The sequence below is a fragment of the Rhinoraja longicauda genome, chromosome 10, assembly GCF_053455715.1.
Source record: "Rhinoraja longicauda isolate Sanriku21f chromosome 10, sRhiLon1.1, whole genome shotgun sequence".
NCBI classification, from domain to species: Eukaryota; Metazoa; Chordata; class Chondrichthyes; order Rajiformes; family Arhynchobatidae; genus Rhinoraja; species Rhinoraja longicauda.
The window spans coordinates 45,768,247-45,782,182 of NC_135962.1; the positions used below are offsets into that span (position 1 = coordinate 45,768,247).

Sequence of the window (13,936 nt, forward strand, 5' to 3'; positions counted from 1 at the left end):
GTGACTTTCTTTTCATCCCTGTCATTGGGAAGAAGGCATAGGAGTCTGAAAACTGACGTCCAGGTTCAGGAACAACTTCTTCTCAACGACCATCAGGCTATTGAACACCATGCCTCCAACCAAAGTTCGAACCATACAATGTCTTGGTTGCTCGAGGGACTTTGTGCTTTGGTTTGTTTTGCACGATATTGAGTTTAAAAAAATTTTATCAAACTTTTTTTTGTTTGTTTATTATGTTACCTATGGGGGTACTGTGTTAACAAACCAGTTGTGCTGCTGCAAGTACGAATTTCATTGTCCCGATTCGGTTCATGCAAAAATTAAATACTCTTGACGCTCTCAACTTGCCTTTTTTAATTCTCGAATTATTTAGTTATTTATTAGGCAAAACTCGACAACACATGTCTGTATTTGAAGTAAGTATGGAGAGCTTGGACATCTTTAAAGAGGTTTTATTTGACTTGAAATCACTTAACAGAGTGTTAGAATCAGGCAGCGTGAAAGCAGGCCTGTTGGCCTAACTTGTCCGCACTGACGAACAGTCGACATCTGACATATTAATCTATTACAAAGCAAACCTACAAACCAAATTATGTCTGTCAACTCTCAATATTTAAATATTAGCTGTAGTTTTTAGAAGTGACTGCATCACTTTTCACCCAGAAACACCTGTTTTTGGGACAGTGCGGATGGAGACTGGTCAAGCGGCTGGGTTCATCACTCTCCCAGCAAAGAGGACATTCTTGACATTGTGCTCAACAATTAGCAATAAGAAAGGTCTGTTAAATTTAAGCTGCATGGGCATCGACATCGGCATTATTTCAATTCCTGTAACTGCAGAAGCTTCTGTTCCTTTCTCATCAATATCCAGTACAGCCTCGTGAACCACCTACAAGAACAAAGAGCCATGAATTCTGATTAACAGCAGAGGGATGTCATTTTACAGGTCATCTTGTTTTCTAAACACTATTATTTAATGCGATTATAATCTAAAGATAGAGAACTGTGAAAAAGGACACTTCCAGATTCGGGGACAGTTTCTTCCCAGCTGTTATCTGGCAACTGGATACTGGAGACCAACAAGTGGAGGGTGGTCTTGAGCTGCTATCTGCCTCATTGGAGACCCTCGGACTATCTTTGTTTGGACTTTATCATGCGCAAAATGTTATTCACGTTATTCCCTTGAACATGTATCTGTACACTGAGGATGGTTCGATTGTAATCAAGCTTTGTATTGGCTTTCCACTGACTGGTTAGCATGCAACAAAAGCGCTTCGCCCTTCTTCAGTCTGATTGTGGGGTGGGGAAGAAAGAGCTGGAAGAGAGGAGGGTGAGGACAAAGCCTGGCAAGTAATAGGTGGATACAGGAGAGGGGTGGGGGTGGGGGGGTTGATAAGCATGTGTTTGGGCAAAGGCCGGAAATGAAAAGACAGAAGGTGTGAAACAAAAGGATAGAAGAGTTGCAAAAGGTGAAGCTAGAGGAAGGATGAGTTGCAAAGGGTGAAGCTAGAGGAAGGGGAGAGAGAGAGAAGGGAAATGGGAATGGATCCATGCGGGGCACAGGAGAATGGTGGGATGTGGGAAGGAGTGTAGAGGAGGGGGGGGTTACCTAAAATTGGAGAACTCTCTGTTCATATCATTGGGTTGTAAGGTACCCATGTGGAATATGAAGGTGTTGTTCCTGCAGTTTGAGTGTGGCCTCTGGCAATGGGGGAGGTCCAGGGCAGAAAGGCCAATATGAAGTGGGAAGGGGGTCAAAGGCCTTGACGGACTGAGCACGTGCCCGGCCAGATCTACGCTTGGTCTCACCGATGTACAGGAGGCCACATTGGCAACACGGGATGCAGTAGATGAGGTTAGATGAGGTGCACGTGAATCTCTGTCTCGCCTGTAAATACTGCTGGAAGGAGATGAGGGATCTGTTTAGGACAGCAGGAGGGAAGTCGTGTTTACTAAAGAAAGAGGACATTTTGGGGATGTCCTAGAATGAAAAGCCTCACCTCGAGAACAAACGCGGCAGAGATGGAAATTGAGAGTGGGGGATAGCGACCTTGCAAGAGACAGGGTGGGAGGTAGTATAATCCAGATAACTGGGGGAGTAGGTAGGTTTTGTAGTAGATGTTGGTCAATAGTTTATACCCTATGATGGTGACAGAGAGAACAAGAAAGTGGTAAAGTTTGTGACATAAAAGTCCAACTATTACATGCAAATTTAAACATTTACACCATCCCCATATATTGAATGGCATTTCCCAGACTTTTGAAGAAGGATCTCGACCCAAAATATCACCTATTCCTTTTCCCAGAGATGCTGCCTGACCTGCAGAGTTACTCCAACTTTTTGTGTCCATCTTCGGTGTAAACAGCATCTACAGTTCCTTGGATAGACACAAAACGCTGGAGTAACTCAGCGGGACAGGCAGTATCTCTGGAGAGAAGGAATGGGTGATGTTTCGGGTTGAGACACTTCTCGACTCAAAACGTCACCCGTTCCTTCCCTCCAGAGATGCTGCCTGTCCCGCTGAGTTACTCCAGCATTTTGTGTCCATCTTCGGTGTAAACCAGCATCTGCAGTTCCTTCCTACACATTTTCCCAGACTTTTTGTTGTTTTCTGACAAATACATTCTATGTATGTAATTTTCCAGTTGTTTACCTTTGATACTTTCAATGGAGTTTCAGATATTCCAGAGAAGTTTGCATGGTTAGTAAATGCATCGTTAAGACCCATGGCCCTCAGCAGGTTATTGAGCTGGTAGGATGTCCTCAGTGACAGTTTTGGGAGATGCAGTTCTGCAGAACTATCACGAAAAACATCAAACAAAGATATTATTCCACCTCTTACCTTCTCACTTTACAGTTAATTTTTTTAAACTTTTAACTGAAAATGGGGTTAGGATGGAGAGATAGATCAGCCATGATTGAATGGAAGAATAGACTTGATGGGGCGAATGGCCTAATTATACTCCTATTCCTTATGACTCTCGGACCTTAGGAAGCTAGTGGATGTGTATGCTGCTTCTTTAGACTGCACGAGGAATCCAGCAGTGGGGGCTGTCACCACTGTTGGCAATGGGTGCAAGAAGCTACCATCGTGTGAAGCCCAGTGCTGGGAAATGGAACTTCCAGGGATATATTTGGGAAATCTATGATACAGGCACCAAAGCTCCAGCTCCATTATTTATATTCAAAAGGATCACAATAACATTTTAGATAAACAACCCCCCTTTTCTCCCCTCTATTCCCTGTGCCTTACCTGCAGGCACACCCCTTTCTGCCATTCCCCTTTTCCCCCCATCCCCCTTCCATCTATATTTCATCCTCTGACTTCACATTTCATGCCTCTTCTATCCTTATTTCCTTCTCTCACACTTTTTGGCTTTTCATCTCCGGCTTTTGTCCAAACATCTGCCCATCAAGACCCCCCCCCCCCCCCCCACTCACTTATATCCACCTATCACTTGCCGGGCATTGTACTGTCCCCAATTGTTTCTGTCCTATTTTCACACCTTACACTTCTTTATCTATGTATCTCCCTCTCCCCTGAGATCAGTCTGAAGGGTCTCGATCTGAAACGTCACCCATTCCTTCTCTGCAGAGATGGTGCCTGTCCCGTTGAGTTACTCCAGCATTTTATGTCTATTTCCAGCTTTGTTCCATCGACTACAATCAGTCTGAAATAGGGCCCCGACCCAAAACATCACCAATCCATGTTTTCCAGAGATGTTGCCCAACCCACTGAGTTACTTCAGCATTTTTGTCTCTTTTTGGTATTCCAGGATTTGCAGTTCCTTGTTTCTCGAATTGTTGACTTCAAAGTTGGGGGAAAGTTTAATGATTCCGAAATTATGCTGCATGAGGAATTAAAAATAACATTCTCTTAACGTGAAAAACATTGGCAAGATCAGAATTTATTGTTCAATCCGTATTTTCCTGTTGTTTCTTTCTCTTGCCCCTTGTTTTCCGTGAGTAACTGCAGCTTTCAGACTGTTGATGGGCAAGACCTTCCATGGTCAGATTGAGCAATAAAGCTTCACCATATCCTCAGCATAAATTATTCCCTAATCATGTATCTGCACACTGTGAATGGCTTGATTGTAATCATGTGTTTTCCTTCAGCTGACTGGTTAGCACGCAACAAAAAGCTTTTCACTATTCCTCGTTACACGTGGCATCAAACTAAATGAACTAAACTCAATTTTATTAAAACATTTAGCCTGCCTCCAATCATTTAATCAGTATTTTACATTTTCTGTGACTTTCAAGTAACAATTCTATCTTACTCCTTTCAAAACTAGCCAGAGTATTCATCTTCTGTTGTTGACGTGTAATTAATGATTGCTCTTAAGACTGCAATTCATGGATAGTGAACTATCCTGTCCTTGAACTATCCTGTCATGAGTTCCTAGCTACATTCATTTTTTGATTTCCATTATTTAAGCCAGTGACAATGAATGCCTGTATATGTTCAAGTCATGGTAGCGTGTGATGCACAGGGGAAATTGGAGGGGATGGTTTTTCCATGCATCTGCTGCCCTTGGACATTTATGTGGCCAAACGGTCCAGAAGAAGCCTTAGTGAGCTGCCACTGTGCACAATTCAAGCAGGAAACAATAGAGTACCTTTTGACAGGTTCCTGATTAGTATGGGTGTCAAGGGAATATGGGGGAAAAGGCAGGAGAATGGAGTTGAGAGGGAAAAGTAGATCAGCCATGATTGAATGGCGGAGTAGACTTGATGGGCCGAATGGCCGAATTCTGTTCCTAGAACTTATGAACTTGAAGGTACACTAGAAAAGATGAGTGGAAATTTAAGCTGGCAGATGAACTATTTGGTAGCACAAAACCCATGCAGTCAATCGAAAGATATTAGAATGGTATTGTTAAAGATTCTTTCTCTTCTCCTTTGAGCTCAAATGATCACCCAACATTTTGACAGCTGGAAAATAATAATTACACTTGATTTAATTTCATTTAACTTACCGCCAGCCCAATAATTGTAACAGGGGTTGAAAATTGCTGAGAGTCATTTTTTGTCCCACCTCTGCTAATTTCCCAGGATCTGGTAAAATCAGCAGCAGGGAAGTATTTCTTTGATATGGAATTTTAATTATATGACTAGAGAGAACATTAGCATAAAGGCTCTCAAACATTCCCATCCTCTTCATCATTTGAACTTTCACCGTTGTTCCGTCATCAACATGAAAATCAGCTTCATAAGTGTTGTGGATGTCAAAGGGCTTCAACCAGTTGCCTGTAGAAATCAAAGAGATAATTACATTCAGCAATGATCCTTTTTTTCAATCAATTTGCATGACCATGCAACATATGTGGCAAGAAAATAGATTGCAAATGTCTTTGGTGCACTATTTCTGGTCATTAGAAACTGGAAATCACCAAAAGAAAAGTTACAAAACTGGGACACCACACATATGTTCCAGAACCAGGGGACACAGTCTAAGAATAAAGGGGAGGCCATTTAAAACTGAAGTGAGAAGAAACTTTTTCACCCGGAGAGTTGTGAATTTGTGGAATTCTCTGCCACAGAGGGCAGTGGAGGCCAATTCACTGGATGAATTTAAAAGAGAGTTAGATAGAGTCTAGGGGCGAGCGGAGTCAAGGGATACGGGGAAAAGACAGGCACAGGTTACTGATTGTAGATGATCAGCCATGATCACAATGAATGGCAGTGCTGGCTCGAAGGGCCAAATGGCCTCCTCCACCCACCTATTTTCTATGTTTCTATGTTTTTATGTTGAACTCAACTCACACCTGTCACACTCTGCTGTTCGCTTGTCTTCCTGTGGAAAAAATACCAATGAAGTAACCTTTCATAAAACATATTTATAACAATTCAAAAGGAAGCCATTCAGTCCACCAGATCCTTGCATGCTCTCTACAGAACAATCTCATCAGTTCCATTCTCCCCAGTGCATTTCCCGGTAGCTCTGTATCTTAATCTCGATTGCATATCCATTATTTACTTTTTAATTCTTTTTGACACTTGGCCACACTAAAGTATACTTTCCAACAACCATTCAACTGACCATCGTGCCATTGGGATCTGGGAAGAAACCAGAACACTTGGTGGAAATACAAGTGTTCCACAAAGTTATGAGGCTACAATGCCACTGGGTTGCCATGGAAATGAGATCAAATGGAGGGAGGGTGCATAGGGTGGAACCAAGAAAAGCAGAAATGGGAGGATAGAATATCTTGATGGAATATTTTGCGACAATGAATCAGCGAGACAGGAAGCATCTCTGGATAGAAGGAATGGGTGACATTTCGGGTCAAGACCTTCCTTCAGACTGAGAGTCAGGGGAGAGGGAGACACGGAGATAAGGAAGTGTAAGGTGTGAAAAGGAGACATCAAATGAGATGGGGCTCAAGGAAAATGTAGAATAGATCATTGTTAGTTAGGAGAAGGTGACAATGAAGCAGAGATTAAATTTAATCAGGGAGGCAGTGAGACTGGTTGGAGGACTAGGAAGCGGGAGGGGTGCAGAGAGAGGGAAAGCAAGGGTTTACTTGAAGTTAGAGAAGTCAATATTCAGACCGCTGGGGTGTAAGCTGCTCAAGCGAAATATGAGGCGCTGTTCCTCCAATTTGCACTGGGCCTCACTTTGACAGTGGAGGAGGCCCAGGACATAAAGGTCTGTATGGGAAGGGGAGGGGGATTTAGCAACCGGGAGATCAAGTAGGTTTAGGCGAACTGAGCGGAGTTGTTCAGTGAGACGATTGCTGAGCCTGCACTTGGTCTCGCCGATTTATAGGAGTCCATATCGGAGAGTCATCGGAGAGCAAGGAAGCAGTGATGGAAATGGTGGGGGTACGCAGGGGGATGGCGTAACTCTAGTTTTCAATGTCCAGCTCGGGTTTAATGAGTACTGCAGAAAATTGAGCTGTTTATCACTTTATTCAACTCAGACGCAAACGATTTGTTAACTGCCACTGTTAGCACTTGTTAACAGCCAGTAGTTAACAGGTAGTAGTTATACAATGTGTCATCAATACATCGATCCACATTCCTCAGTAAATGTAATTGTGTTTTGACCATGTATTAATGACACCGCGTTCCTTTGAATAAAATTCAAGGGAGAATTTCTTAAACTCACTGTCAGGGCTACCGGACCGCGAGCACGGGCTCAGGTAAAGTCACGTTATTTTATTATTCCACGTTATTTTATTTCCCGCTCTGCCGCTGTGCCTCTGTGCCTCTCTGCCGCTGTGCCTCAGTTGTTTCAGTTAAATTTTAATGGATGGGGAGAAAATTAAATAAGTAGTATCAATAGTTTTTTCCAGCCTAAATCGTGAGTGGTGAATATTTTATTGTGGGTGGTTTTATTTAGCAAAACCATAGTGCAAGCGGAAATAATTAATTATATATCACTACCAAATTTTATTATATATCACTATCAAATCACTATTAAATATCTATAAATTTCAGATTTGTGTACCCCTGTGAAAATGAGCATACTGAGATACTTTGAAAGACAGCGTCTTCAGATCGATGAAGAAATAAATGATAATGAAAACACAGCCAGAAAAGAAGGCAAGATTACTTGAAAATGATAATGTAACAGATGCAGCTGTTTCGCCTGATGCTGCATGTGAAGACATCTCAAAAGATATTGAAAAATGTGATCTTCCAGACTGTTGGACACAAGAAATGTACTTAAACAAAAAGAAAGAATATCCCTGGCTAATTGTTAAAAACAGAAAACTAGGATGTAGTGTATGCAGCAAGTGTCATCTTGGACTTGAACGAACACAAGGAATTCATTTGTCTCGTGAGTGGTGCAGTGTTAATGTAGTAGGAGTGAGTGATGACAAAGCAAAACAGTTAATGAGTTTAAGAAAAAAGATTTTTAAGCAAAAAGAGAGAAGCTCATATCAGATGCCAAAAAATCAATGAAACAGCTGAAAGAAAAGCAATCAAAAATGTAGTGTATATATCACTGAAAAAGGAGGAAGCAAAATAGGTCGAGATTTTAGAAATGTATATAATATTGTACACAAAGGTAGGCCCTACACAGATATGTCTTCTGATATTGAACTGCAAGAAAGAAATGGCATTGACTTAGGGTACGTTCTACACTCTTGTAAGTCATGTGCAGATGTTTCTCACCACATAGGGAACCAGATGCAAAAGACAGTGGTGGAAAATATAATTTCAAAATAATCTAAAATGTCTATTATGATTGATGAATCTACTACTATTAATGGGAAAACTGTTCTCGTAGTCTGCTTGAGAGCAGCAGTTGGTGAATCTTCCCAACCTATATCATTCTATATTATAAGAAAATAACTGCAGATGCTGGTACAAATTGATTTATTCACAAAATGCTGGAGTAACTATATCATTATATATGACTATATCATTCTATTTTGACTTAGAACATATGAAACTTGGTGCAAATGCAAAATCTATATATGGTGGGCTTCTAAGCTGCTTACAAAGAGGTGGTTTTTCAATACAGTACCTAAACGAAAATGTGATATCACTTGTAACTGATGGTGCATCAGTAATGTTAGGACGAAATGCAGGGGTCACAAAACTATTTCTTAATGATTTCCCTAATGCAACTGTTTGGCACTGTGCCAGTCACAGGCTTGAGCTCAGTGTAGGTGATGCTATAAATGAAGTTGCAGCTTTGAATCATTTTCAGATATTTTGTGATAAATTGTATTCCTTATATCATAGGTCTCCTAAGAATCAGGATGAGTTAACTGCATGTGCTGAGGCTCTTCACTGTCAACTGTTGAAAATTGGTCGTGTTTTCAGTGTGAGATGGGTTGCTTCGTCTTACCGAACTGTAAAGGTATTGTGGCAGTCTTATAAAGCTATTTGGGAGCATTTTGGAAAAGTACATTGTGATGCTTCAAGATCTAGTGCAGAGAGAGCAAAGTACGAGGGGCTGAAAAAAGTATTAGAGTCATCAGATTTTGTAAATAATTTGGGCTTGTTGATGGACAGTTTGCTAGAGTTGTCTGAACTGTCAATTGAACTGCAGAACTGAAATTGTACACTTAGTAAAACACATGAGGAAATTAAACAAACTATCAAGGTTCTTGAATGTCAAATAGAGAAGCCAGGAAAATGTTATACTCAAGTGGAGAAAGCAACAAGCCAGATGATATTTAATGGAATAAATTTGAGAGCTGGTAAAGTACCTACTATACATAGACAACAGTTTTTGAGGAGTTTGGTCAATAATATGAAATCCAGGCTGCTTGAATCTACAACAGCTTCCAATGATAAATGTAAAAAGTTAATTAACAAGTCGAAATATTTAGATATTAACAATATTCCAGAAGATTCACTTTTTACCTTTGGGTATAATGATGTAGAAGAAATGGCAGAACAATTTGGCTTAAATGGTCGGCTTTGTGTCAGAGCCTTCAGAGAATTCAAGGAATCTAAAGGGAAGATAGTTTCTGCTGATTTTCAGCAGCTGGTAACGGCTGTAAATACAATTCCGGTATCAACAGCAGGATGTGAAAGAAGCTTCAGTGGCATGAATTTCTGCATGTCACCACAACATGCAAGACTTCAAACTGATCATCTCTCAACTCTTCTATTTATTAAATTGCTGGGACCTCCTCTGTCAAAATTCAATCCCGAAGAATATGTGGGTTCTTAGTGGCAGAAGGCGTGCTGAAGAAACGGCATGCAGAAAGAAAGAGGAGGTGACAGAAAAAAATGGAGATTATATACCATTATGGAACATTTTGTAATGTAAACAGAGAGAGAGAGAGAGAGAGAGAGAGAGAGAGAGAGAGAGATGCCAGAAAGCAGCTATGACATATAATACACAATAAACTATATTATAAATACACAATAAACAAGTTATGCATTCTTGTACTCTTACATGGGTATGACCGCACATAAAAAAATCCCCCTCCCCCACCTTCCTTCCCAACCTCAGCCTCACGAACCTTAGAGTACCCCTAGTTCCTAAAACCCATTTCCATCACTGCAAGGAAGGTAGTCGGAGAGTGAGGTGACCGTCGGAGAACAAGGAGGGCCATCAGAGAGTGAGGAGAACTGTGGGAGATGGAGGAGGGCCGTTGGAGAGCGGGAGGGCCGTCGTAGTGCTCTGCCAAGAATGATGGCAGCCGCTGAGGACAATGGGGGTCTTGGTGGGGAGTTACCTTTGTTACTTTGCCAGACACGCGGCGACACATGTGTTCGAGGTTGTGTGCAAAATGAAGCCTTTCACTGTACCGAGGTACATGTGACAATAAAGTATCAATCAATCAGGCACAATCCATCTTACAAACCAGACTCCCCCCCCCCCCCACCACCACCTCTTAAAGACAATCCATACCTCACAGGACAGCACTAAACACAATCAAGGACCAGTTATACCCCAGTCATTCTACCCTCACCTCTCTCCCACTGCGCAGCAAATGTAAAAGCTTCAAAGCTTATACCGCCAGATTCACAAACAGTTCCTCCCAACTGTTAACAGATTCTCTGTAGCTGTAACATTATGCTCTGTACACTGTTTATTTTCTCTTTTACATGACCTGATGTGCTTCTATATGGTATGATTTGCCTGGATAACCAACATCATCGATCTATGAGTCTGATCATATGTCTTCTCCCAAAGAAACTATGACCTGAATGAAATGAAAACCAAAAAGAAAGAAACAAGCAGTAGCAGTGGAAAACCGTTTGATGGCAGAAAAATGAGTGGCTGAAGTTACAAGAAGGGTAAAGCTAATATCAGGAGGGTATTTTTATGTCGATAGATTGATTCTTCATTAGTATGGGTGTCAGGGGTTATGGGGAGAAAGCATGAGAATGGGGTTGATAGATATGGGGTAAGATATCTATCTAAGATATCTATTCTGTAGAATGGGGTAGGATAGATCAGCCATGATTAAATGGTGGTGTAGCGCTCGATGGGCCGAATGGCCTATTTCTGCTCCTATCACTTAAGAACTTATGAAGATGGACACAGGTGTGTGTGTGTGTGTGTGTGTGTGTGTGTGTGTGTGTGTGTGTGTGTGTGTGTGTGTGTGTGTGTGTGTGATTGTGTTTCTCAACTCCTTTCTCTCTTATTCAATCACACAAATGTTCCGATGCAGATGAGTTTCTTATCAGATGTACCAGGGAACAATGAAGTTCTTTGTTTAGTTCATAGTGTAATTGAGATTTCCTAACTTGGAGCCAGTCTTTCACCTTGGAACAGCTAAATTAAATAGAGAATACAGATTTGACAAAAAAAATCAAAAGTTTGCTTTCGATCGATCTCTCAAATAGCTAAAATGAAATAAAGTAGTTGGCTTGAAGCAACATTTCTTACTTTCATGAATATTAACTTTAATATTTCAAATCATTGCATTCTGATACCAAACCTATCCTCCAAGAACATACTGTCATTTAGAAACTGCCCAACTCGAAATACAGAAGCTGTATCAAAGTCCTTAACTTATTTGTAAAACAGACTAGCTTGAGAAGAGGTCAGTCAGCATTTATGGAGGAAAATAGACCCCTAGTGTATCTTTTGCTCATTATGGTAACCTCTGCCACCTAGGCCTTTAATGATTTTCTAATGGTAACAGTTAGTCTCCAATTATTTCATCTAAACCTGCATGACTAAAAAGCTTGTACACCTCTATCTAATCTCTCTCAAGTTTTTAACGCCATTTAACCTAAGAGCTGATTTTTTTCCCCACTGGAAACATCTTAGTACAACTGCTCCATTTTGTCCCACAGATTCTGCCTGACCAACTGAATTTTCCAGCAAGCTCTTTTGTTCAATATTCCAGCATCTGCAGTCTCTTGCATATCTTGCGTCTCAAAAGATCATAAAATCATGTGATAGGAGCAGCATTAGGCCATTTGGCCCATCAAGTCTACTCCATTCAATCATGGCCGATCTATCTCTCCCTCCTAACCCCATTCCTCTGCCTTCTTCCTGTAATCTCTGACACCTGTCCTAATCAAGAATCTATCTATCTCTGCCTTAAAGATATCCACTGACTTGGCCTCTACAGCCTTCTGTGGCAAAGAATTCGCAGATTCACCACCCTCTGACTAAAGAAGTTCCTCCTTATCTCCTTCCTCAAAGAACGTCCTTTAATTCTGAGGCTATGACCTCTAGACCTAATGGAAACAGCTTCTCCACCTCCATTAAACGATGTGTATTTAACATGAAAAAAGTTCACTTACCTTTAAAAAAGATATAGTTGAGAAGCAGCATCACTGTATCGCGAGGAAGGGGCTCTTTAACGAATTCTGGAATTTTGCCATTTGTTTTATTTTTCAAGTAGGTGTTAATCTGTTCCTTTGCATTTTGTGGTTCTTGGAAATTAATATTCTTTATATCTGCATTATAAAATTGCTTGCTTTCTTGAAGGAACATTCTTTTCACATTTAGTCCCTCCTGAATATGCAGGGAGTTCCCTATTTTCAGTGTACTATTTTCACTGGTTAGTTCTTCCAGAAGATATTGGAACAACTCACGCACTGCTCTTTCTCCATTGTGTTCCATCTCGTTGTACCCGAGGACCTGCATCAGCTCAGCTAGAGTGTTCTGCCTGGCACCCAAAGACAACATGCTGAGGGCAGCAGAGATGCTTAGAGGAGAGAAGAAAATATTCTTGGACGCTGTTCCTGGTTGAGAGGCAATCTGCCTGAAGAGACGCATTGCAAAACCTACATTTGCACCCGCAGATCTAAGCATGGCCAAATGCGTGTTTGGATCACGTATATTGGGTGATGTAGTCTCCCCAGTGACTAATTCACTGTAAGGCACGGCGACCAACAGCAAAACAAATGCAATCAGCTTCTCCATTTTGAACCTGCAAGGTAAAACAAAAACAAACCTGCAACATATTATTTGAGATTGTTTTTAACTTCTGACCAACCTTAGACAATAGACAATAGACAATAGGTGCAGGAGTAGGCCATTCAGCCCTTCGAGCCAGCACCGCCATTCAAGGCGATCATGGCTGATCACTCTCAATCAGTACCCCGTTCCTGCCTTCTCCCCATACCCCCTCACTCCGCTATCCTTAAGTGCTCTATCCAGCTCTCTCTTGAAAGCATCCAACGAACTGGCCTCCACTGCCTTCTGAGGCAGAGAATTCCACACCTTCACCACTCTCTGACTGAAAAAGTTCTTCCTCATCTCCGTTCTAAATAGCCTACCCCTTATTCTTAAACTGTGGCCCCTTGTTCAGGACTCCCCCAACATTGGGAACATGTTTCCTGCCTCTAATGTGTCCAATCCCCTAATTATCTTATATGTTTCAATAAGATCCCCCCTCATCCTTCTAAATTCCAGTGTATACAAGCCCAATCGCTCCAGCCTTTCAACATTTTAGATTCTCTCCAAAGCTCACAGTGAAACCTTCTTACAACCACAAATTAGCTAAAGTTCTGAAGAAGTTCGGTTGTTGTTCCTTAGGTCTTAAAAAAAAATTGGTTTACATTTACTTAGCGTTGCATATTAAGAGCCTGCTCAGAATTTCGGGGTCCTACCTTAAATGAAGAAACCTGTTCGGATGTGGCAACTCAACCAGATCAAGCATATTCTTGCTGTCCAATGGCAATTTATACTGTAGCAGTTGCACATGAGTTACACATTAATCAATAGCATGACCTTTGGTTCATCAGTTATCTTTGTTTAAACAATATACTGGAGCTGCAAATACCTCTCTGTGTCCAGGCAAATATCCCTTGAAGGATCTTGTAACATCTGCTTCATGTATTGCATTTTGCATGAAGAAAAATAGTCTTGGTGAAACAACTTGCCATATCTTATATACCCATGCCCCCAAAATCATGATGTCAAATGAATTATACATCATATATTTCTGGATAACATTCAAGTTTTATTGTTGATTTACATGGTTCAATGCGGGATTTATTTGTAGACTACAAGTTGCTGATACACAATTCAGATTGTAAGTGAATCTG

At 41.1% G+C, this 13,936-nt stretch overlaps 1 protein-coding gene across 2 annotated transcripts; it reads right to left on the reverse strand.

The window, feature by feature from the left end:
- Nucleotides 1-436: 436 nt before the first annotated feature.
- Nucleotides 437-13,552, reverse strand: LOC144597437 (alpha-1-antitrypsin-like). Of its 2 annotated transcripts, none has more exons than XM_078406820.1 (5): nucleotides 13,499-13,552; nucleotides 12,185-12,816; nucleotides 4,981-5,251; nucleotides 2,655-2,799; nucleotides 437-889 (listed from the first exon to the last, which is right to left on the reverse strand). In XM_078406820.1, the coding sequence occupies exons 1-5, from the start codon at nucleotides 13,546-13,548 to the stop codon at nucleotides 701-703; spliced, it is 1,287 nt and encodes a 428-aa protein (XP_078262946.1). In that variant the 5' UTR covers nucleotides 13,549-13,552; the 3' UTR covers nucleotides 437-700. The 2 variants fall into 2 exon arrangements, with proteins under 2 accessions (XP_078262946.1, XP_078262945.1); XM_078406819.1 differs by having other exon boundaries at nucleotides 12,185-12,840; nucleotides 13,499-13,550.
- Nucleotides 13,553-13,936: the final 384 nt, after the last annotated feature.

Coding starts and splice junctions, on each gene's coding strand:
- LOC144597437 (XM_078406819.1), bottom strand. CDS start 13,548: ATGCTTGATCTGGTTGAGTTGCCACATCCGAACAGGTTTCTTCATTTA. Junction 5,252..12,184: donor CAACTATATCTTTTTTAAAG/GTAAGTGAACTT, acceptor TGATTTCTACAG/GCAACTGGTTGAAGCCCTTT. Junction 890..2,654: donor CTCCATTGAAAGTATCAAAG/GTAAACAACTGG, acceptor TTGTTCTTGTAG/GTGGTTCACGAGGCTGTACT.